General features: G+C 37.9%; 1 protein-coding gene across 6 annotated transcripts in view; it reads left to right on the top strand.

The window, feature by feature from the left end:
* PIP5K1B (phosphatidylinositol-4-phosphate 5-kinase type 1 beta) overlaps nucleotides 1–24,876 on the top strand; it is a 112,670-nt gene that overhangs the window by 51,269 nt on the left and 36,525 nt on the right. For 5 of the 6 annotated variants that reach the window (XM_064437994.1, XM_064437997.1, XM_064437993.1 and 2 more), the window contains 3 exons: nucleotides 9,870–9,987; nucleotides 14,055–14,207; nucleotides 15,954–16,253. In XM_064437994.1, the coding sequence (XP_064294064.1) occupies nucleotides 9,870–9,987; nucleotides 14,055–14,207; nucleotides 15,954–16,253 (571 nt within the window). The remainder of the gene's footprint in view (nucleotides 1–9,869; nucleotides 9,988–14,054; nucleotides 14,208–15,953; nucleotides 16,254–24,876) is intronic. The other variant, XM_064437999.1, reaches the window with a different exon arrangement.

The raw sequence follows: 24,876 nt of genomic DNA, 5'->3' as shown, positions 1-24,876 counted from the left end.
TAAGTTTATTTTCAATAGAATTGCATAATGAAACTCTAACTAGATATTTAAAACAAGGATTGTTTTCTAGTTCTAATGAAATGGAGTTACAGTAAGTTTAATGTATGAGAACTTGAAAATTATCGTGTCTTCATGTTGTCTCTGAAAATGAAGGTAGGGAGAAAACTGGGAAGATCAAACTTCAACTGAATATTTGAGACTTGTCACTTCTAGAGAAGGAAAGAAGAAACTTTCAACTGAAAGAGCTGCTAATTACAACTGGAAGTGATTTGTGGATCCATATGCAATTAAGTATTATGTCCAACATTCACATGTTTATTCTTAGTTTTTAGAAACTAAACAATACTTGCCATTTTGTTGAGGTGAGTCAAAATTTTTGAAAAATCAAGTCCTGCAGTGTTAAGATTAATACAAGAATTTACACTACACTACAAAGTTCTAGCCCGGACTTTAGTCTGTGATGAGTCTCAGCTTTTACTAGCTGACTACAGGTTATGACCTATTACTGCTTTGCATTTGGCCAACTCAGCTTGTATCACTGCCTAGTTGATGGTATAGAATTTGTAATAATACAGTTCTGAAGTTATTGATGAGAAATCAAGGACATACTCATTTTGAGCATTCAGAAGTTGAGGTATGTTGCCATGTAACTCTTCCAAGTTACATACGCTAGGAATGGATGAAGAAGGTTTAGGAAAAATATATTTCAAGCCCAGGATAACTTGCTCTGTTCAGTGTTGCCTGTCTCTTAGAAGTGCTAAGTACCAGTAGTGCCCATCATTTCTGTAAGGACATGCTGTGTATGCACTATTCCCTGAATTTGGGAATTCTTTCTATAAGGTTTTCAAAGTTTTGCTCAAGTGCAGTTGGAATACTACTTCATAAACTCTTTCTAATAATTTACAGTCCTTAAAAATTACTGATGTCACTAAAACAAAGTTAAACTGACAATATGCAAAATAATTGCAGGCACTTTAAAGCTGATCTGTCCTCATGTAAATTTGCTTGATTCAACTCCTGTTTTCCTCTGAACTTGAGATGTCCTTTAAGGAGAAGAAAATTTCTCTCTTATGTGAAATGAAGCTTTCACATTACGTTCTTTAGTTTGTAGTAATTGAGGGTATTCATATCCTTTTTCTGGTGTAACTATAAGTTTGGGTAGAGTTTTGTAGTCTTTGTATTAAAGACTAGGTAGATATAGATAAGGTAACCATGTGTGTGTTTTCATACACTGTCATCACAATTTTGTTTGTTTAAAAAAATTGAAATCACAGCTGAGAAATTTGCATATGATGTTGACGTGCATCCTAAAAGACCCTTCCCTCTTTCAATGTAACAAAGTTTTTATTGGTCTGAAAAATGGAAATGTGTGACTGTGACAGAGGTGCAGGCTTCAGTAGCTTGTTTGGCTGTGATAACACCTTTGTTCATGGAAGTTAAATGAATCATACATGCTAAAACTGTTTTCTTATCCAGCACAGTTTTGGGAAAAAAAATTAATTTTTTTTAACATAGTTTTAAGAGAATAAGTGAAATGGCTTCTAGTCTATAGTGTTGCATTTTTCTTCTCTCCTGTGAAACTTGCATGCATGTACACTCAGAAATGAGATTGCCCTGTGTTGTGTTGGTTTTAAGGAAGAGCTGGGAGAGATCTTTTCTGCCTTAAAAAGAAAACAAAGGCAGAAGAAATAGCCTGTTTGCACTAACAGAAAATGTATTGTAAAAGCTTTAGTAACACGTTTCTGGATGTTTTCCTATAAATAAAGAAATAAATTGTATGAGGAAAAGTAGACAAATGAAAGTAATGGTCAGAGCAGCATAGCTTTTTTTTTGCATGGCTATCTATTAGGCAGGAGTATATAACATATTGAGTCGACTGTAACAAAGAGCCTCTCTATAAAGAGCATTTGATAACATTCCCTGTGAAACTAAAAATTGTCTGTCCATAGCAATGTCTCAAAACCATGACACTTGATTTCTTATGCTAATGCACAGAAATGTCAAATTTCAAGTCCTTCCTATGTCTCAGTGTAACATGCGCATTCACTTGTCTAAAATGGTTTCAATCCAAAGTGGGTATTAGTTTGCATAAATTGTAATAATTAAGGCTTGCGCTTAATGATACAGGCTTCTTTCATGCTGGTTGATTGTGTTGGGATGTTGGGTCTTTCAGGGTGGCATTATGTGGATCGCTCCTGAGTCATGTAGATATGTAGCTTTGTTACCCTAGTTGGAGGTAAAAAACTAAGGTTGCCTGTTCTTTCTGGGTAGGACTGCACTCCCAAGGTGCACCTCAGGTCCTCTTTACTTTTTCCTAGGACCTTACCTACATGTGAAGGGAGTATTCTTAAAAGTCATTACTTTAATGACCTTCCCCTGCCCCCACCATTGGATTGGTCTGGGTTGAAAGCATTTAGTTGAAATTAGTTACACCATCAGCTCCAGTGGGCTGACAAAAAGTAAGCTTTTTGCCAGATGTCCACAGCTGGAGGAGAACCTGACAGTGCAGCGAGTGTGGTGCTGAAAGCAGGCGCTTACCAAGCAAGGAGCAGCATTTTTCCACTTGTTTTGGGTATGCATAATTCAGCTGCAACTTTAAGCAGGTTATTAGCTAAACTTCCCCTTCATTGTGGCTAAGTCACAGCAACCTGGCCATCCTGCTCCACCTTCCTTCCATGTTTTCCCTGTGTCCACCTTGCCTTATCCAGGTCTGGCAGCGTGGTGAGAGGACAGGTGTTTTGCAGAGTCATAGACACACCTGCTGCTTTCAGGGCAACAGGAGCACTGTTATGGTGGCAGTGATAAAATAGACCTTAGTTAGTAGAAATGCAATGAAACAGCAGCCTGTGCATCAGCGAGCAAAAATAATGTTGTCTGTGCCCTTTTACTGTTAGGGGAAAATAATCACAGTTGTTTATAAATCTTACCAGTTGCAGAAGATGAAGAATAGTCTCTGCATCTCTCTCAGCCCCTGAAGTAAACCTCACCACTGCCTGTACCTCAGCTTCGGTAACCATAGCAAAACACTTCCAGCTGTGTTCAGCATTTGTGAAGGAGGAAGAAAAATGCCAGGGAAAAAATGTGGTCAGTTCAGACCTGAACATAACTGCCCTGCTTATTGTAGGAGTTCCTGATGTAAATAAGGAATATATCCATGGACTGCAGGTTATGCCTGGTCCAGAGTTACTTTGTAACTGAGTTAAATTGGTCAGAGTTTAGCCCAGATTCATTTAGATGTTTATTTCAGGAAGTGACTTTGAGTAAAGTACAGGTATCTCTCTACAGTGGGTGGATTTGAATTGCAAAGGTGCTTGCTTTCATTTGTATGTTGTTGTAGTGGTGGAGGGGTGGAAAAGTGCCTTTGTGTTATGTTTCACACTGTGGCATCCCCTTCGTCTTTTCTCGTCAGGCTTCTCTTCAGGCTGCCTGGGAGTTTATAAAATGTTGCTTTTGGGAACTAAGCAAAAGAGATATCATGAGGGGCTTCTACAAAGGAGTTCGCTGAGAACCACTGGCACTACGCAAATGTGGTCCTTGGGTTGAGAAACAAATGCAGTCCACAGTGACCCAGCTGATTCTGAAGGTATAGGGTCTGAAGTCTCCACCCAGCTCCCTGAGGGTGAAACCACAGGGGGAACTACTCCATGTAACCTCTTTTCTGACTTTTAAACACTGCTTTGGAAATCCAGCAATAAAGTTGTTTACCTAGTGCTGGTACTGCTGCAGCAGTGGCTGGAGGGTTCAGTGGAAAGACTGTGCTCTCGGTGCTTTGTCCTATGACTCAGCTGTGTGCGGTATATTTTCCCCTTCCTCCCTTACGCTCTGTGCCCCTGACTTCCTTGGTTGGAACCAGCTAATTTCTTGATGGCACATTTTGTCTCCAAGTCAGTCATTTGTGCAATGTGGCTACAGCAACGTTTTGACAGCTGTTTGATTCAAGTGTGGAGCTGTCTCCAAGTGTTGTGACCATGGTCAGAAAGGCTTGTTGCTGAGATAATAAGCCTGGCTGTGTCAGTCAGTGGTGGCTCAAGCTGGTTGTGGGGCCATGGGGCCATGCAGCTGCCTATGAGCTGGCAGTGTGGGCAGCTTGCTAAACTCTTCCAGCAGATACATACTAAGTAGGCACATTTTCAATCGTCATGCTTGACAAGCCAAACAGCAGCTGCTTCATTCTGTCAGGTAACTTTGGCTAGTCAGTTGTCTGCAGCTTGAGAAACACAGAGCATTTGCAGCAAGGCAGTATCTTTCAGGCCCCATCTCTTCTTGTTTTATTAGATGAAGGCTGCTGGTAAGCACAGCTATGATTTTGACATTTTTGCAGCAAGCTGTTAATCAGTCTTGTGCGCTTCCCTTGGTAATACGCTTCTTTTTCAGGGTCTAGACCTTACATGTTGAGAACACTTGCTATGGTTTCTAGTTTAACTAGTAAGTCTGTTAGATGCTGTTGACATGTATGCATACTGCAGCTACAGTCATTTGTACAGCAAACTGGTTCAATTACAAATTACTTTCTTGTGATGCTAATGAAAGTTCATTCAGTGCTTTGTGCTTTTTAATGTCAAAAGCTTAATATTGCATTATGATAGCATTTATATGACAGCCCAAATAAGCAGTCAAAAGTACTGAGAGAAGTAAAACAGTGGACATATTTTAACCAGTCTGGGTTTTACCCTACATGTAAAACTGAAGTGTACTGTTTTCTGGTATGTTTTTGAGGAATGATTTAGAAAAATTAGGAAAACTGACACTTACCCTTGGAAATACCTTTGTACCAAACCTGTATCATAGCCTGATGGGCTATGCAGTGTCTTTATGATTAATGAAATACCGAATGCTCTGCATGCTCAGTGTGAATAGTACTCAAATATTCACACTAATGCTTAGCTGTTGTGTAATTTATGCTGCTGTATTTGTTTCCAGTTGGGCAGTTTCACAAGACAGATAAGAAAGAGGCCTGAAGGCTCTGATAAAGTGCTGCTGCTCTTCTTTCATGCCTTGGTTGCAGAGATGCACAGGATGACCCAAGTTCTGACACACTTTTTATGGTTTGCAAGTAGAGTGACAGCACAGATAGGAAGAATTTGTTTCTGTTTGTAAAACAAATAGTATTCGAAATGGGGATACTGTGGCAACAAAGGCAAAAACGTGTTCATTATGAATTACTGGTCTTAGCTACTTCTGTTAGTGTCAAATTCTTGGGAAAGCAGTGATAACCTGGATACTTGTGTGGTTATGTAGACATACTTAAGCTATTTTTAAAGTACTCTGAGATCCCTTGCTTTAATGGCATCTGCTGTTGGTTGTGAAATAGTCATCATCATAAGAAAATGTCTGTGTACTCAGCAGTTACATAGATGTGATTGGCTTGACTTGTTTTTAAGATATTTACTATTCACAGTTGTATTTTAAAGCTCCCTTGCAGGGGACTGCTTAAGATAGCATATAGTAACCAAAAGTATGGGAGAACATACAGTGAGTAACAAGGATATTACCACTGGACTACCCACAGTATGAAAAACCAAACACATGCCTATTTGTACAGGTAGCCATAATACCTACTTGCATCATGTGGAAGATAGTTGCTTTCCTGAAATGATAGAGAGGAAATTAATATTCCAAAGCGCTACCTGATCTGTCAGTATGTATTTATTGGATGCAGTTTGTAGAGTTCAAAAACATTTTTATGTGTTGTAAAAGAGCAGCTTTATCCAAGAACAGTGGAACTGAGATTGACTACTCTTGGTTTTTAATATTGGGAACACTTTATTTTAGACATTTTAGATTGATTTTAAGATTTAAAAAAGAGTTGCTCTCACATGAGAGAACTAAGGGGTTCCTCCTGTTCAGTCTTTTTACATTACATGCAGGAAGGGTATGCATGCCCCTGACTACAGCGTGACTATTTCTTTTGTTAATAGCTACATCAGAGCCTATTAACATTGCTCTGCAGTGAATGCTTGCTACAAAGAGATGCAGCTAGCCTTCTCTGCTCCTTCAGATAGGTGTGCTATCTCCTGAGTACATCCTAGCAGGGTGAGGCCATGGTAAAGAAACACTGCCATGAAACATATCTGGGTGTCTTGTTTAGCAATTTTTTTTTGCAAGCCACGGGGCTTAAAAACATAATTTGTTTTAGTTATTTTTTAGTCTGATATTGCAGCACCTACACTTTAAATCAACCCTCAGCATTTACTAAGAGACAGGTTAAGATGCATATACTGTCATTTCTAGGTGTGCTTGGTTTAAAAATAAAAGCTAAAATTTAAGTATTAAAGCAAAGTTGCATAGTAAGCTTAATCTCTCTTTTTCTATTCTACCTACCAATCTTTTGCTTTTGTGTGGTCTTACAGCTAAGGTTATTAAAATATCTCATAAGTTACAACTGCTTCCTAATCTTTCCAAAATGCTATATTGTTCGTCATAGTTCATATACAGAGACTTGAATTCCTCAAGATTACCAGAAGCAAAACTTCTATTAAAAGCCTTTATTTTTCCTTTTCTTTTGTTTTCCTGTAAAACCTGTGCCCTAAGCATTCTGAGAGGAAAATTATACGATAACCTCATCTTTTTAGAGTGCATTTCTGTTATGTCCAAAGCTCTATTTTGCAGGTTAAGTTTTTGTCAATGGATCACAGGTATTTTTCTTGTTCAACTTCAAAGACATGAATGTTCCCATGAACTTCCCTAGCGTGACTAGAAGTTGTTATACATAGTGCTTTGCGCATATACTGTAATCCAGCCAGAGTGAAATGCACTTGTAAAATGCACCAAGAAAATGTGGGAAGAAACCACAAAATATAGTCTTTCGAGAGTTAATAGAGTGGAAGGTTAATAGTTTAACATCTAAATAAGATGTATTTACATTAAGCATTCTGTACAGTGGCAACTGTTTTTTTCAGGTAAAAGCAAGGACATACTCAGCCACAAGGAATTTGAAGGTTTTCCAGTACTGTAGGAAATTACTGGAAGTGAGGGTGCTTTTTCTGTTAAAAGTAGCAACCAGAAAACCTTACAAAGTTTCTTCCAGAGGGGTAACCAAGAAATATTAAATTTCTGTCAGGCTTGCTTCTTGCACCACAGAAGAACTTACTGTTGGGATCCTGTAAACTAGTCCATTAGACAGTGAGGCTAAAACTAATCAGTATGCTTAGCACAAACGGTATAGTATGATAACAAGCTCTGCAGACCTTTAGTAAAAGTGATTTTTTTTTAAAGATTATTTTTAAAAGAATACAGAAACTTGTCTGCATAGTGAAATTGACTATCATATCTGTAATAAAGTAAGCTCATGTGCTCTAAATACATCGAATGGCCCTCTGTGTAGATGCTGTTCCAAAATAATTGCTCTGTTTTGCAATTATTCTGGAATAAATCTCCACTAACTATGCATTACTGTCCACCTGCAGACCCAGTATTGGTCATTTTACTCCATAGGTTCTTAGGAAATGGTTTGGACTCATGGTATTATCATAGCAAGCCTCCTATCTTCATTTCAGCATGGTGAAGTTCCAACAACAGTACATGTTCTGGTGTAGTAAGGACATGTAATGTATTTATTGCCACGCTATCACAAAAGAAGCTTTTGAGTTATGGCTGCAAGAAGCAGATTTATAACAGTATTTATGTACTAAAAGGTAGGGCTTCCTTATAAAGTTTAGATGCTTAGTCTTCCCTGACAATTATGTGATGCTTCAACAGAGAACTCTGTTCTGTTCTTGTCTGCACCTTACAACAATTAACTGCATTTACAGATAGGCCCCCAGGTTCCTGGTGTACTATATATTACCCTGAGGCATCGTCATATTGCACAAAAATTCAATGAGACACATTCAGCTGTATAAAACTTAATGTTGGACATGACAGGCAGTGTTCTGAGCAGCTGAGAGACCTTATAAGAAAAAGCATTAGCCAATCTTAACTGTAAAGAAAATCTTCCATATTCAGCCCAGTATCCTATTTATTTCAAATTTTTACTATATAATGGAACAATAAAATACATGTGTATTTGATTTTAATACCTTGGAGTTGTGATATGGTAGACTATAAAGTGATCAGATGAGCTCATTAGGACTAGGCAGCCTTCCCTAGCTGTTAACCATATGGTGTGGCACTCCAAGAAGAAGCAGTATCATAACGTCTTTGTATGTGTCCTAGGTCATCCACAACCATCTTTTTATTTGTGAATTCCAGACAGATGTCAGGTTAGTTTTTCCCTCCTTTAGTCTCCTATTCAAGAGGCCAAAGTGTGTGCATTTCTGGAGGCTGAGAAAGCTGCTTCTCCAGGTTATACTTTTTAATTAGCAGCAGTTCAGATTTGTTAGATTTTGGAGGTATGCATGCAGGGTCGGCTGGGTAGACTTCTATCATCGAATGGTTACTAATGGAATGTGACAAGTTCATATGACAAGCATTAATTATACAGGATCAAAGCTCTTAAATATTATCATAGTATTTAATTTAGTCTTTGCAGGAATGCTGGTTATAGTTTATTCCTTTTCATATCTGTGTGCATGCCTAGCTTTTTTCTTTTTTTTTTTTTTTGTAATACTTCGGATTTTCTTATTTTCAAGCATAGGTGTTCATGATTCATTTCTGAATAATTTAGTTAGGTTAAATGAGTAAAGAAGTGCTGAAAGAGCTGATCTTGGCCACTGTGTCAAGTCTTGGATTTTGTACACATCTATTTATCAAACCATTTGGAGACTGACCAAACTTTGTCTTAAAGCTGTTAAATCATAGTGTACAACTTTACTCTTCTGCTTTAAAAGCCTTCTTTTAGTTTCCATCATAAATTAATCCACAGGCAGTTTTTACATATTTTTTTTCTCCTGGCAGCATTTTGCTGCTGACCTTTTCCTTTACCTTAAATCATGTAGTATTTATCTCAAGACTCATACAACTGCAGCATAAAAATACAGTAAGATGGTAAATACAAAACAAAGAGGGTTTTTTTCCTCCTTTAAGAAAGACTGTCTTCCAAGCTGCTCACCCTAGTAGTCTGTGTCCGTGCCTCTTCTAGTTTGAATCTGTGTCTTGCATATAACTGCATACCATTTTCCAGAACTCCCCAAAGGGTCTGTACCCTGTATTCCTATTTAACCAACTAAGAGTGTAAGCTAGTGCTGGTTTACATTGAGGTGGGGAAAATATGTGAAATGACATGCAGACAAACAGAAAACAACTTTAAGGTCAGCAAAGTCAGAGTGGCTTCCCAATTCTGGACTGTACTAGCAAGAAAGAAAAAGATACCATAACTGCAGCTAGCCTGAAGAAGAGTCTAATGCCAAGGATGCCATTTCATAAATAAGGCTGAGCCAATCAATGTTTCCTGGCACCAAAAAGCATATATAGTCCTGCTACCTTCCCACTGCTCTGGCTACATCGTTCTGCCTTCTGTGTTATGCTGTCCTTAGTATCTATCTGTCTACCATGTGAACAAATTCAGACCACCAAGCTAGAGTGCAGTTGTTCTGCTGTGTTGACTTCCAAACTTTTTGCAAGAGCTTACAAGATCTGGAGTGACCCTTCCTGTATCAGTAAGCCATTAGACTGGCTTACCTTAGAGGGATATCAGCAGTTGTAGCATTAGTTTAAACCTGATGCTTATGCAAACGGATATGGGTGGTGAAAATAGTAATTTCCTTTAAAGTGGGGAGAAAGGAATTTGCTGGCAGTATTCTGTCTCTCACAGGCATTTCTATTACACTGATTAATGCTGATAAAGAGGTTTATCTGCATTTATGACTCTTGTCTCAGAAGGCCAATGGTTGAGTTAGGCAGCTTTACAGTAAAACTAGCTGCAAGAAGGAAGTCACTAAAAATTGCTCAACAATAATTGGGTTTGGTTTATTTTTTGTTTTTATTTTCAGTGAAGGGAGCAATCTCACCCCTGCTCATCATTACCCTGACTTCAGATTTAAGACGTATGCACCTCTTGCCTTCCGCTATTTCAGAGAACTTTTTGGTATCAAGCCTGGTGATTACTTGGTAAGAGCTCGCAGTTTTCGTTTGAATTACAAATTATTATAATGTGTACTAGTTTCATTGTGACAGAAGAGGATGATTTAATGGTGCCCAGATGGGTTGTAAATTTTGTATGTGGAGTGGTTTATAATTAGTGAATACTTTGTGTTCTAAAAAACTTACAATTCTTCATCTTCGCGATGAGTCATATTAACACCTGCCTTGTTAATTGACTAGAGTAACTTGAGTATTACTGCTCATTCAGGTCATTGGTTCTAGAGGAGTTATAATCATTCTTGTGTGACTTCTACCAGTTCAGTTCTATTAAAGTGCTCTTGTGCTATTTATTCACTTCATTAAAGAAGTGTTTGTCTGCAAATATTCCAGTCTAGCCTTGAGAAAAGTGGGTGGTGGAGTAAAAAAGAAGGATTTTAGAGTATCTCCTTTGTGTTTTATAGTTTGGAGACATCCCTTCTCAGTGTTCAGCTGTTCACATGAGAAAAAGTGATGCATTTGCTGCTGTCACAAAAGCAGGCTTTACTTGGTAGAACCACTTTCTGCACTGCCAGGGACAAGGATCCACCGTTTCACCTGTCACGTATTTCTGCTTTTGGAAGGGTCTGTGTGAAAGGAAAGAGCTGGCTTGCTTTCTAGATGTTTGCCTTGTGTCCAGTTCATCTCATGCTGGTCCACCCAACAAATCAGAGTCCCAGTACAAATTAACAGTCTTGTACGTCAGAGTTTTAGTGTTAACTTCTTTTAAATGAGTTTTTAGATCTTCTTGTTCCGTTATTGATAACTGCTTCTTTAAGAACAAAAGAGCTTGAAAGAGGTTAAATGAACTAAAAGGAGAAATTAAGTGGTGCAGAAACATTACTTAATATATTAATATATATTACTTGACTGACTTCTGGGGTGTTATAAGGTGTTTTTTTTTCTCCTTCTTGGACAATGAGCCTAAAAGCAAAACTTAGCTGGTTTTGCTTTTATTTAGGTTGAATGAGGTTGTCTGATTTTAATTCTTTAGTACTATGTATGGATTTTATATTACTAGCCCTCATGACAATAGTTACATATATAAACAGATCATTCTTTTGAATTACAAATGCTAGTAGCAGGGAATTGCAGTTGGGCTGGAGTTTTATAAAGGTGTTGTTATGTAATATGTTGTTTATCTCCTTTTATTAACTGGCAAAAGACACAGTATTCAAACTCTGATGCCAGCTGCTAAAAACACTATACTTACTAGAGTAAAGCTATTGTCACCTGCAACTTCTGTTCAGTCTAAGGAAGCATTTACAGTAGCATAAATTAAAGATTATAGAAAGTCTGCTTGCTGTTGAGATTTGTGACACTCGGTTTAGCTACAAAATTACTAATCCCTGAGGGAGCTTCCCAATAAAGGCAATTTGTTGCAGATTCTTTTTTTCCCTTCATATAGCAAAAGACACTAGGGATCTGTTTCCAAGGGAAAGGGGCAACTAGAAAAGCTAGTTTCAAGATTAAGTGCACTTTGTCTTGAAAATGCAAAAGTAGATTTCCTTCAATGAACAGGTATTTTTGTGAAATATAGTTGGAATTTCAGTGTGTATTGTAACTGATGCATGCCTCTGCCTGGGTTGTTCTTGCTCTGGAAGCATGTTAGAATCCCTTTCTGTTGTTTTTGATTCTAAATGGGCATCACTTAGTAATTACAGCAGGATGCAGTCCCTTGTGGTCCAGAGGCAGATGTGACCAGAGGGGTACTACGATCATAAAACAAACCTATTTTTAGTTTGGGACCTTTTTCCCAATTGGTTATGGCAAAAACATCTGGTTAAGAGTTTGCTCCCAATAGTATGTGCCGCGGTTCTGGCTGACCAATCCAGCCCCTCTTGTTTCTGTGAAATCTGGATCTGTCATGTAGCAACTGTAATTCCAAATCAGTATCTAAAACACTTTACGATAACAATATGCCAACTGATGGTCCAACTGTGGCTGAATGGGAAGGGAAGTAAAAAGAGGGGAAACTACAGCAAGCATATGTGAATTTACACTTTTAATTTGCAATGACAAAGCCCAAAGATTTTACAGTTTCACCTTTTCGAGGAGGTTGAGTTGTAATGCACTGTAGGAGTCAGACTGGATAATGACATTTGAACAGCAGGTAGAATTCAGTTGTTGCTGGAAACCTCATGGATTACTGGCATTTTGCAGGGAAACTTCTTGATCATAAAGTACTTAATTGTCAGAGGCATGGGGATTTTCTTACTTTTCAGTTTTGATTTGGCTTTCATAAGTGTCTGGTCAAAATTAGCTGGGCTCTTTGTATAGCAGCAGTTGGTGGGTAGACTTTTATTTTACAGAAATGAACTCAACTGTAAAATGACCAACACACAGTGTAGGTTAATAACTTGTGTTTATGCTATACTGGTTTATTGAGCTTTAATGTTTAGGGTAATTTATTTCAAATGCTTGCAACAACAACAGTTACTCCTGGATCTTCATATCTATTTTGGCAAGAAAAACACAGGAGTTGCAATACAACTGCTGATTTGCTCTGAAGGTCTGTGGTGTTACAGACCGGTATTGCTGTTCTATCTGTAGGCAGTTGCAACTATAGGATTAATAAGAAAGGTGTCTCGTATTAATTGGAACTGAGTGAACTGGAGAAGCAGGGAGAGAACCAGGCAACGTTTTTACAGCCTGCAAAAGTCCCTTAAAAAATCGCAAGCATGGGAAAAGACTCAGCTGGAGACAGAATAAGAAAACACATTAAGGCAGTGTTTTGAGTCCACAGGAAGCACGCTTCTTTAGTTCAAGTGCTCACAAAAGAATGTATTTATTAGATTTTCTTGTATCACTTTTCTTTGCTATCATCACCCACTGAAATCAATGGCAAGACTCCAGTTGAATTTAATGAAAGCTGTTTTCAACAAACAAAACTTGTTTTTTCTTGTGGAATTGCTCAATTCATCTCAGGCAGTGACCCATTAAACCAGATATTTGTTACTGAAAGAGTTATTCCTTTTGTTCTGAGAAGACCAGAAGACATACTGTACTGCTAAGAGTAACTCCATGGTGCTTACACTACTGACAATTTACATCCTATGTAATTTTGTTTCTGTAAAAGCCTGAAGCCTTAAAATATTGGACTGTACAGTAAATCTCCAGGTGTGTAAAACTGATGATATGTAACAAATAAGAAGAGTGTATGAATGGAAGTTTAATGACACTGTATTTTAAACAAGCTTTTGAGTTTAATATAAATAAATTTTTTGGTGTTTTTGAGTTTAATGTCTCCTCTCAAGTTAGTTTGAGTGAAGTGTGAATTAATGGAGAGTTAATACAGGTACATTAGCCTCTGTGTGAGATCTGCTTCTACTACTAAGGAATACTCCTTGGTGTCTTTTTTCTCCTTAGTGTGATTGTAATTATTACTGTCCCCCTGTGGAAGAGAAGGCCTTTCTAAGCATCCAAAATAATAGTCCTCCAAAACCCAGTTTTTCCAACTTACTGGTATTTAGTTTTTCTGTTCCAAGCAGTTTTCAATCAGAAAACTACATTAGCAGCTATACGGAGATTATTATTCTAATGGTTTCAATCCCAGTTTCATAGAAGAGGACTTACCTATTTGTCTGTCGTGAGAAACCTCTACTCCCAGTGTGTTTGTCTAACATCTTCCTGTGCTTGTTTCATAAACAGCTGTGAAAAGTGAACAGTTGGAGTGAAAATGTCACCTTAAGGCTTCTGACTCAAGAATTTGCAATGCTGATGGTGTGGGGTTGGACTCTCTCCACTTCACTCCAGGGAAATGAAGTTCAGCTGGTGCAGGGGGATGTGAAGAGGGACCATTTGCTTGTCTGCCAGCTGCTCTTCCATGATTGTGCAGCATGTTCTGGGCAGAGTGGAGTGTAACAAGTGCCCTACCAGATATCAGCCAGATTACTGTGACCCAGCTTGCTGTACAGTAGTAGAGTTGCTGCAGTTGAAGCCCAGAGAATAAGCTCCATGATTCTCATGTGGCTCTTTGAACCTGTAGTTCTTTGTATGAAATTTGTGTTTGAGTAATGCATGCATTGGCAGTGAAAAACAATTTTTGTCTCTTCCAGTACTCAATCTGCAGTGAGCCTTTAATTGAATTATCCAACCCAGGTGCCAGTGGGTCCCTGTTTTTTGTAACTAGTGATGACGAGTTCATCATCAAAACAGTTCAACACAAAGAGGCTGAGTTTCTTCAGAAGCTATTGCCGGGTTATTATATGGTAAGTAATTGAAAACTGTATTTTACCAGTATTTTTCCTGTTTCATGTCACACTTCTGAAGATTGTTTCACTTGTTGTCTTTTAATCTTTTGTTGGCTTTATCTGTATTTTTCATAATATTTTTGACTTTTTTACCTGTCTTTCAACTTTGTACCCAACACACCCATCAGAAAGAGTAGATATAAATCAAGAATATATATATAAGATAATAATTGCTGTTCTTATAACATTCAAGGTGAACCTGAATGTCATCTTCTCATTTGGTACCAAACTTTGCTTCTAATAAGCTAGTAACAAAGAAAGGTTTCTAAATTTCTAATTCAACTTTTTCTCCCTATTTTGTGTTTGTCTACCATCTGCATTTCACTCAGAGTGGGTGAATAAAGTAGAGCAGTTTCACTTTTGTTTCTGGACTACTTCTAATTTCCATTTCTTGTGCATTAAAACAATGTAAAAATATTTTTATCCGTATAAACTATACTATATAAACTATATAATGAACAAACTGTTCAAAACTATATGGAGGGCTAATGCAGAGTCAATTGTATTGTTTTATGTGTCAGTTGTCTGAAAGGGAAGCCGTTGATCCAAAGTAAGTAGAACTTAATTATCCTTTTTTTTTTTTTTCTTTTTAACAAATGCCAGTCACACATATCAACAGAGATTCTTCTGGGTGGTATGCAGGACTTTGGAGTATTAGACCTGTGACTGACTTTTTCTTTCTTTGCTTTCTTAAGTAAACATTTGAAAAGTTACCCTCTCACTTATACTAAAAATGAGGCATATTGTCATTATTACACTAAAGTAACATGGATTCAGTGTTTGTTTAAAAAAATTATGCACTGACAACATCAAAAAAAAAAGCAATGGAGGCAGGTACTTCTTTTTGTTGTTTCTAATCATGATAATTAGCTCTGCGTAAGTTTGAGTTAATACAAGTAAATATAAGGCCACTTTGATTTGTTTCTGGGAACTTTATTCTCGCTGCTACCATATGCAAGGGTTTTCAAAGTGTAAAACTTTAATCACTGTGATTATTTCCTATGAAAGTATTTTCTTCCCATACTTGTATGTTGTGACTTAGTAATCATGTACGTCTTGAAGTAGTTTTCCCCCTTCTTGCTTTTTCATGCCAAAACTGAGAATAGCTGTATTCAGAAGGAGGATTTTTGCACACACCTCTCTTATCCTCTCCTAGTTAATTTTTTGTCTGATGTAGTACTTCACACTTCTCTGGTCAGTTGTAGGTCTGTTATGACCTCACAATCCTGTGGAGACAACTTGCTCATTTGGCACTAACCCTCAGTGTGAAAAGTCTCAGAGACACAGGTTCTGTTTTTCGGAATCCAAACCAAGGTACAGAGAACTACATTTGACCCGAACCCCTTCCAGCAGGCAGAATGCAAAGGTTATTCGGGTTGGAAAGAAGAAATTAAATCTTCAGGATGCTTTTAGGTTTGGCCTGGTCTGTTCTTTCATGGGATGTGAGGAAGAGAAGTCTGGCATAAATGCAGTTACTGCTCTGTTATTGGCCTACGTAAGTTCCTGGCAAAAAGGCAAAGTTTATGCTAAGTCTCTGAAAAACAGACTCTCAAAGAAAATCAGCTGGTCAAAGAAACTATGCTGAATAACAAAACGTGCAGTTTTCTTGATGCTTGTTAATGTCCTTTGGTATTAAAAAAAACTTTCCTAAGCATGGAAGTTTATCAAAAATAGACATATTTAACGATATCTCTCTTGTTTTAGAATCTGAACCAGAATCCAAGGACACTTCTACCGAAATTTTATGGGCTTTACTGTGTTCAGTCAGGAGGCATTAACATTAGAATTGTTGTAATGAACAATGTTTTGCCACGAGCCTTGAAAATGCATTTCACATATGACTTGAAAGGTTCCACATACAAACGGAGAGCATCAAGAAAAGAGAGGGAGAAGTCCAACCCTACATTCAAAGATTTGGATTTTTTGCAAGACATGCATGAAGGGTTGTATTTTGACTCTGAAACACACAGCGCGCTAATGAAAACGCTACAGCGGGATTGTCGAGTGAGTAAAAATTATTGTTTAATTTTCTGTAGTCACATCTGTTCTAGATTTACCTCAGCAAAACAGAGAGCAGGACATTGCTCTGTATGTTGTTTAACCTCCATTCCTTTTCCACGTAATTTGATTAGGAAAAACTATGGACATCAAAACAGTGATGAAGCCTGTATTTTAGTTAAGCTATTGGGATCTGAGATCATAGAATGGAATATCATGAGTTGGAAAGGATCCACGGGAGTCACAGAGTCCAAATCCTGACTCCACACAAGGCAATCTAAAAGTTAAACCATGTATCTAAGAGTGTTGTCCAAATACTTCTTGAACACCAACAGGCTTGGGCCATGACCAGTTCCCTGGGGAACTTGTTCCAGTGCTTGACCACCCCCCTCACTGAAGAACTTTTTCCTAATACCCAATCTGAAATTCCCCAATGCAGCTTTAAGCCATTCCTTCGCATCCTATCACCAGGCACCAGAGGTCAGCACCGCCCTTTCTGCCCTCCTCATGAGGAAGTTGTAGGCAGCAATGAGGTCACCCCTTAGTCTCCTCTAAGCTGAACAAACAATATCTTCATCCGCTCCTCACAAGTCATGTCCTCTGGTCCTTTCACCATCTTTATTGCCTTCCTTTGGACACATTCTAACATTTTTTATATGCTTCTTATATTGTGGAGCCCAAAACTGCACACATTACTTGAGGTGAGGCCACATCAGTGCTGCATATGGTGGGACAGTCACTTCTTTCAACCAGTTGGCTATACTGTGCTTGATGCATCCCAGGATATGGTTGGCCATATTGGCCACCAGGGCACATTGCTGACTCATTGAGCTTACCATCCAGCCCAACCCCCCTTCCCTTTCCGCAGGGCTGTCCCCCTATTTGTCTGTACATCCAGGATTATACTGATCCATCTGTGGAAATGCAGATTAATATAGGAAAGCAGTTCAGCAGAGCTTTTTTTAATTCTTGTTCTTGCTTTTCATTAATTTGGAGATTTTTTGGGGTGTTTTTTCTGAGGCACAATAAATAGCCCTGTGGTACTGCTGTTACATATGGTAAACTGTATGTAGAGCTGCAGGGTCAGTACTGCTTTGGTAAGTCTGCTTCTTTGTAAGTTAACCAGAGCTAGGAGACTGAATGGGGGAGGCATGTCTACTGGCAGCAATCTTATTTTTCTCTAGCAAAGTAGTTTCTTCCTCAGCTGAAAAGTGGTGCTTAAAGTCCACATAACATTTTCAAGGCAGGAGAAGGATATCTGCCATTTTTCTCTGAGAGGACCTTGGTGAGTGGATTTCGGTGCCTCTTGTGGACAGGGAGAGTTGTTGTAAAATGGAATTTTTTCTGTAGCAAAGGTAAAAAAATAGAAAGTAGGAAAAAGGTGAGTTACTCAGGTCTCTGAGTTTCACAAGAATCATAGGGGCTGTGGAAAGAAAAGATTGGCTTTGAGGGGAATCCTAAGGGTTTCGTAATAAAACAGCACAATGTGTAGACTGAACTCATCACAGAGAAGAGGTGTCCTGAACATCAGAGCCTGTTGTTTAATGCCACCTGTGATGCAAGATGGAAAGTGTTGTTTTTGCACATGAATAGTACTTTTTGTTTAATTATCAAGGAAGTCTGCAATGCCTTGTGCTCGGTTTACAAAGCAGGGTGACCTAATGTTCAGCTGCATATTCAGTGTGAGACATTTATCTAACACCACACATTGTTCTTTCTGTAGCCTCTTGCAGTGAGCGTTTCCTGAGCTCCTGCCTTGTGTGATAATGCAGAATGCATCAGTATGTCACATCTGGGGATCTGGATGCCCTTTTGTGCATCCCACCGCTTGTTGAAGATTGCTTAGCCTGTCAAAGCCTGCGGGGGTGTATTGTATAGAAAATAATAAACAGAATGTAAAAGAGGGAGCTGGAGTGAAAAGTAAAAAGAACCAGTCGTTTAATTGTAACATATAAAGGGGACTCTACTGATTCTTTTAAAGTACAGGTAAATTCTTGCTATTTGTTATTTGTGTGCTGAACTAACATCAGCTTTTTACTGTGTAATCTTAGATTAACAACTCTTAAGTTAGTTGGACTTCTTAAAAGCCTAGCTAAGTTTTAATATTATTAAAAGAAAAGAAGAAAATTACCTTTATATAATCAGTGTGTATACATAAATACATATATATACACTACAGAATAGTGTGTCCTTGTGTGTGTGTGTATATATACACATTGAATGTTATATGTATGTAGAAAAAATTAGACTGGCATTTTTTTCTACTCAAGTAGGCCTTACTTTCTGTTGTAAAACAAAAAGAGCAGACACTTGTCTTTTACATAGCTGAATTTCCTCAACACATTAGGTTGGATCTGACTACCTGCCTTGTACTACTGCCTTTACAAAGAATAGAAATACCTTCAGGAAAAGGACATCGGTTTTGCCACTGCTTTTTTCTGCCCATATGGTATTTGGATGGCTGCTTAGCATGAATGATAACTGACCTAGATTTTTAGAGCATCAAAACTTGTCATCTCTTTTTTCTTTTACTCTGAAGTGAGAAAGTTAGTGTAGGCAGTGGAATTAAAATTAATTAAAGAAAGGAAATTTCTGATCTTGCCAATATTCAGGACTAAGACATTCTCTCTGTGTTGCTTAAATTTGGATTATATTTTCATTGTTCATGTTTGCAATCAGAATCAGTAAGCAATGTTTTGGGTTTTTTTTTTCCTGCTTCTTTAACATGAATGTTCCCAGCTGGGAGCCTCTCTCCTCCTTACGCCCCTTCACAAAGTGCAGAGGCCTGGCCGATCTTGCTGGTGATGGTGTTGGTGAGGACCTGCTGTGATCTGTGTCTGCTGTCACTGTATCCTTTACCCCCATTAGCAGTGGGCCCACATTTTCCTTGGTCAGCCTTTTACCACAAATATAGCGGTAGAAGCTCTTCTTTGTGCCCTTGACATCCCTTGCAAGTCTATCTGAGCTTTGGCTTCCTTGATAATAATTGCCACCCCTACATGCCCAGGCAATGTTTCCTAATTCCTCCTTTGTAGCCTGTCTGTCCTCCCACGTGTTGTATGCTGCCTTTTCACATTCAGGGTGTCCTGTGGCTTCGTTGCTTAGCTGAGCTGGCCTCCTGATACATCTCCTCAGATGACAAGAGAGTTCCCTCCCCAGGGAAAGGTAGTAGCAGGTACGGCAGTGGTGGACCACTGCCGGAGTATCAGTTCTTGTCTGTCACACACCTTCCTGCAGCTATGACAAGGAGATGCATGATCTACCTGGAGCTGAGTGGCTTGTAGTGATTTGTCATGGTCTGGTGCCTCCAGTAGCCACTCCAGATTGTCTGTATTGGGACAGGTATAGATAGCATTCTCCAGCTCCTGCGTCCCCTGCTTGTTATGTTCACACTCAAGGTGGCAGGGTCTGAAAGCTCTGCTCACAGACCATTTTGCACCTTTTGCACCTTAGCTAAACCAAGGAGTGTAACATTACAGTGTTCCTGAAGATGTAATATTCCTGAGTTCATTGCATGTGCAATGCACATAGTTGAAGGTTTGAACTAGCTTTCAAATTCCCAGCTATTGCTTAGCCTTATTATAGCTATCCTATCCTTGCCAGCGGGCGCTATCATAGTTACTAGGGTGGGTGGCAAGGGAGGGGCAGAAGACATGGGACACACTGCAGGCAAATGCTACTAGAAATAATTTCACTTGCCTGAGTAGCTTTCCTAAAAATCTTTGCTTTGAAGCCTTATTCACTTCAGAGTGCTTGGCTTTGTAAATTAAATGTGCCTGTGTTTTGTATGATGGTAAATACTGAGAGTATTGGAAGGTAGTTTCAACAGCTGTGATTTATTTTCAGTAGTCATGCTCTTAGCTACTCTGATCATTGTGTAAAATTATGAATTATTAAAGAATAGAGCAGATTTTCCAATTTCCAAATAAAATTAGTTTTATAAATATTAACAGAAAGTGTTCTGCTCATGAGTGAAACTAAGAATTAAAATCTTTGTGGCACATAAGCAAGTACTAAGTAAATTGTTCTTTGTGGATGAATACTCGTTTGGGGTGAGGATAAGCTATGGCACTAATTCATGTGTTAGGTATAAGTAACGTTAGCACAACTTGGTATGAGAAAGCTAGAAGTGAATTAATAGTAGTATTTCATTTTTCATAGTTGATATGGAATCAAAGTAAATCTAGGCATCCATTATTACTTACTTGATCTGTAGTGGAGCTCTTAAGCAGTTCAATAGGTACAAATTACCTCTGTTCTGGGCAGAAAGCATGGGGAAAGCACCGGTTCTCTGGTACAAGGAATTCACAGTCCAAACACATAAGTAACAAAGTTTGTCTTTTGATCATCCTATGTTAAAAACAAAGACAGATTTTTATAGAGGCACATGTCAAAAATGACTGTACGAAAGGTACATCAGCACATCTTATCATAATATGTTCCAGTGGTTGGATTATGCAAACACTCTTGATTTCTTCCCTATAATCCCTTAAAGTATAGAAGAACTGGTAACTGTTTGTTAAAAGAAAAAAGAGAAGGAAGTGCCTTTTAAAACTGACGGTGTCATGTTATACAGAGGTATTATTCTGCAAACTGTTTCTCATCTAATTACTTAACAAACCATGTTAATATGACCTTAAACAAGAAACATGAATTTCAGAACAGATAATCACCGGATTCTGTATTTGTAAATCTTTGCTTCACATGCTCACATGGATACAGTATGTTCTTGAATGTCAGCTAGTCATATGCAGGAATTTGGGGTATTCTGTTAAAAATAGCCTGGTTGTGTTTTTCCCTTTCCATCTGCTGCTGAATCCAAGAGAAAAAAAATAATCTAAAAGGGCTTAAAGGAGGAGTGCATGTAAATGCAGTTAGCTCTATTAACTGGGCAAACAGAAAAAAAAATTTCCAAGTATTGTTCATCTTACTCTTTGCTGTTAAAGCCTACCTAGTAAGATGTTTACGTGTATACATTCAGATAACCTCTTTTTGTCAGTCAGTGGTCAATTCTCAGAATTTCTTCCTCCTTTTGCATAACCCTTTTTCATGTATATGAATATTGGAAACATGGTATTCTAAAAATGGAAGTTATGATTTATTCCCCACCTATTTAAAAAAGTGTGGGGGAAAGTGAGTCAGAGTTCATAAGAGCACTAGTGATCTTAATTTAATACTTAAGGATGACTTCTTAATGAAGCATATTTAAGAGCTGGCCTATAAACTCAAAACTAGTTCTTCTCAGTTAACTTAGTGACTTTAAGGATCTTATCACACCTGTCACATTTAAAACTCCATTAACAAATGTTTTACACAGACAAGGCAACTCACTAAAACTAGAGAATTTTGCCTTGCAGTAAGTAATTAGATATTCTGTCTCAGTAGAAAGAGTATTTTTCAACCTATCAACTGAAGTGCTAGTGACCTACAAGGAAGCAAAGCATGCGTGTTTTATGATTTCTTGGTGGGGATATCTCTTCCAAATGAGGGTGGAAAAATAAGTTTCTTCTCCTCTCTGTAAATACAGCTATTACTAAGAAGTTATATTCAAATAATCGTTACTTTATCCTTCTTCAACTCTTTCCTTAAGTGATGTGTTACTGCAGATGAGGAAAACAAAACCTTTCCTGATGGGTGAAGATTTGTCTCAGTGTTGTTCCCTCTGTGGCAGAACATTAATTTTTATAGTGTATTTTTGGTTTAGAAAATTAAGAGAATGATTAGGTGCCTCATAGGAGTATTGGCAGGATTATTTAGCTAATATCTCTACACTATCTGGAGGATTAAAGTTTGTGAAGAGCATTTTTTTTGTCTGGTGGTCAGAATAGGAGTTCAAATCATGGCATTTTTTTATTTCTCATTGGTTAAAATTTTTTAAGATGTGAAGGGCAAAATGCATTGCTGCTAAGACTTATAGGTAGAATTAGAAACCAAATAAGAGAATTCGGCCTTTTGTATTATGGATTTTCCCTTCTGATAATTTGAAATTGAAATTGAGCCTATTTATTCCAACGTTGCACTTTACCAGAACTATTTTTATTTAGTTTGATGCAGTACTGTTTCTGTTTTGGCTTTTTCCTTTTTCAGACATTCAGTAGCAATGGTTGGAAATGGTCCTGTTGCTGGAAAAGCAAAAGGCGTAGTTTGTTAGGGGTACTATCTACACCTTATAAGAATTTCATGAACTGTTGAGGAATGTTCTAAACAAGAGTATGCAGTTACCCATTTTTCATTTGTAAATTAACACTACAACAATTAGTATATTGATACCTGTATTACAAAATATCTCTTACAGAAGCAATGATAATTAATCCAGTTGAGGTCATGCAGTTTTTAAGAACAACAAAATAATTTCAAGATGTTTTTAATAGCGAGAATAGAATGGCTTTTTAGAGTCTACATTTTTCCTTTATTATATTAGCAAAGAATGCTATGGACTTTTCTAAGGAAACCACATTTTAGAACTGGCATTAATGGCCTGACTGACAAAGAAGCCTGTAGAGACAAGGAAATTCAAAGCTGAAAACAGAGGGTCATATCTCCTAAGTTTCAGGTTTGGGTATTATTTGCGTCACAGCTGTTTTAGCCAGTTGCCACAAAAGTCTCAAGCTTCATAGCATGAACGTGTATCTGTTTCATGCTGAAGCAACTGTGACAGAGACCTTGTATGAGCATATTTATTCACTGAATTTTTCAAAACCCTTAGTAGTTGGGGTGAGTGGGTGGGGTTGGTTTTCCTGTCTTTTTTCTACCTCAAAGGCTCTAAACAGATTATTGTGGATAAGGAATAATTTCAGTGCCCCATTCTGCAGCTTGTCCTTACAAACAGTGGTGTTGACACAACTTGAAGGAGTATTGAACTGCAGCATAGGGTGGAGATGATAGATGGCATTGCATGGAGGTGGACAATGTGCTAATCTTAGGTGAAGGTTTGTCAGAAATGGTAATTTGAGGAAAATGGACACGGAATGATATTGCAGATCTCTTGTATCGTTATATATTGTCACTCCTGTCATATATATTGAAATTCCAAATTTCTGTTTATTCCTACTTTGAAAATCAGAAACCAGATTGTAATTTTTAGGAGTGTTAGTTAACAATATGTTTCAAGAATTCTATTGAAGTGGGAAGTGACACCATATACGCTTTGGGGGTGGTGGTGATTTATTTTCTTGGGATAGATTGTTTTTAAACCAGACCCATCACTAGGCATTTGACATTTATGCACTTGTTTCTAAGAAATGCTTATTTTGCGAGATAGTCCTTTATTTTGGGGGATTTTTATGTATCTCCTTATGTTGGAGAGTAATTATTGATTTGGTGTAAAATCAGTCATCTTTCTGCTAAGTTAGTTCCTGTGTCCCTTTTCTAAAATGCTTGTAGGGGAGGAAATGTTTGCTTGTATGGTTATCCTTTTAGTTTTTGCATTTGATAAGCTCGTGAAAATACTTTTTTTTTGAGTAGCATTTTCATTGATTAGTTTATGAAAATGACCTGCTGACTTGAGTTGTTTTGCATGGTTAGCAATGTGAATGCAGATGTCTGTGTCAGAGAGTACACAGCTTGGGCTGGATGCATCTAAAATAAAAATGAAATTCCATGGCAGAAGTACTTGCTTTGCTCTATTAGTCACTGCCTGAGATAGTCGAGTGTGACCATGTCTAAGGTGATTCCCAGAATGCTTTGACATCTGATTAGCTCAGAGAATAGAACACATTTTTCCATGTTCTGAGACAACATATTTTGTGAGGCCGTTTCACTGGGATTTTTATGTGGTATGAAAGCAAAATAGTGCTTAAGGCTAGAAGGCGATGAGTGATGCTTGTCTTCTGGAAGTCGTCAGAGCAGCAGAAGCCAGCCTTCCAAGCAGTACTTGGTGACCAAGTGACAACATCATGTTGACAGAATCTGAGTGGCTGGTGAAATAACACATAAATACAAATGAGATGGCAATTTAATGTCAAATTAATGAACTGAACATTTACTTGTCATTATCAAATATAGCAATCATGCTGTGTGCTAACAAATAAGAATATTCCTGCTGAACTCTCCCAGTGCCATTACGCTATCAAGGTGCAAGTGGTTACATGAGTAAAGATTGAATTTTCTCACTCTAACTACAGAAGGGTTGTACGTCTGGGAGTTAGTATCAGTTTCTAGTGATCTCACATGGAAGAAATAGGTGTTTTAAAGGGCTTTCTGTGCTTTCTTTGCTATGACTGTAGCCCTTTTAATACTGTGATTTGTTTGTGGTTTTTTCATTAGATTAGGATCTTATTTTGGTACCTTTGTAGCAAAAACTTGCTGCTGCTTCTTACAAGCAGTTCCATCTAAAATCATCAAAGCTACTTGCAAGCAACCCTCGACCCAGGAAAAGGCTTGTGCTTTTTTGTGTTCTCATAGGATGCTGCATGTTTAGAAATAGCTTGATTTACCACATTCTGTAGCTTTTCCATGGTGAACCAAATTAATTTGTACAACTGTGTCTGCAAAATGCTACTTACACATTTTAATATAATCATGATTTTATGTTTTAAATATTAATGATGACGCACATGTGAGAACCCTTCAGATATATTCAGCTGGAAATCCCACTGACTGAAGTAAAATTTCTTTCTTAATACAGACA

Source organism: Phalacrocorax carbo, chromosome Z (genome assembly GCF_963921805.1).
Source record: "Phalacrocorax carbo chromosome Z, bPhaCar2.1, whole genome shotgun sequence".
NCBI lineage: Eukaryota > Metazoa > Chordata > Aves > Suliformes > Phalacrocoracidae > Phalacrocorax > Phalacrocorax carbo.
Note: the sequence above shows the minus strand (reverse complement) of the source record. Positions and strands in the feature narration are given on the sequence as shown.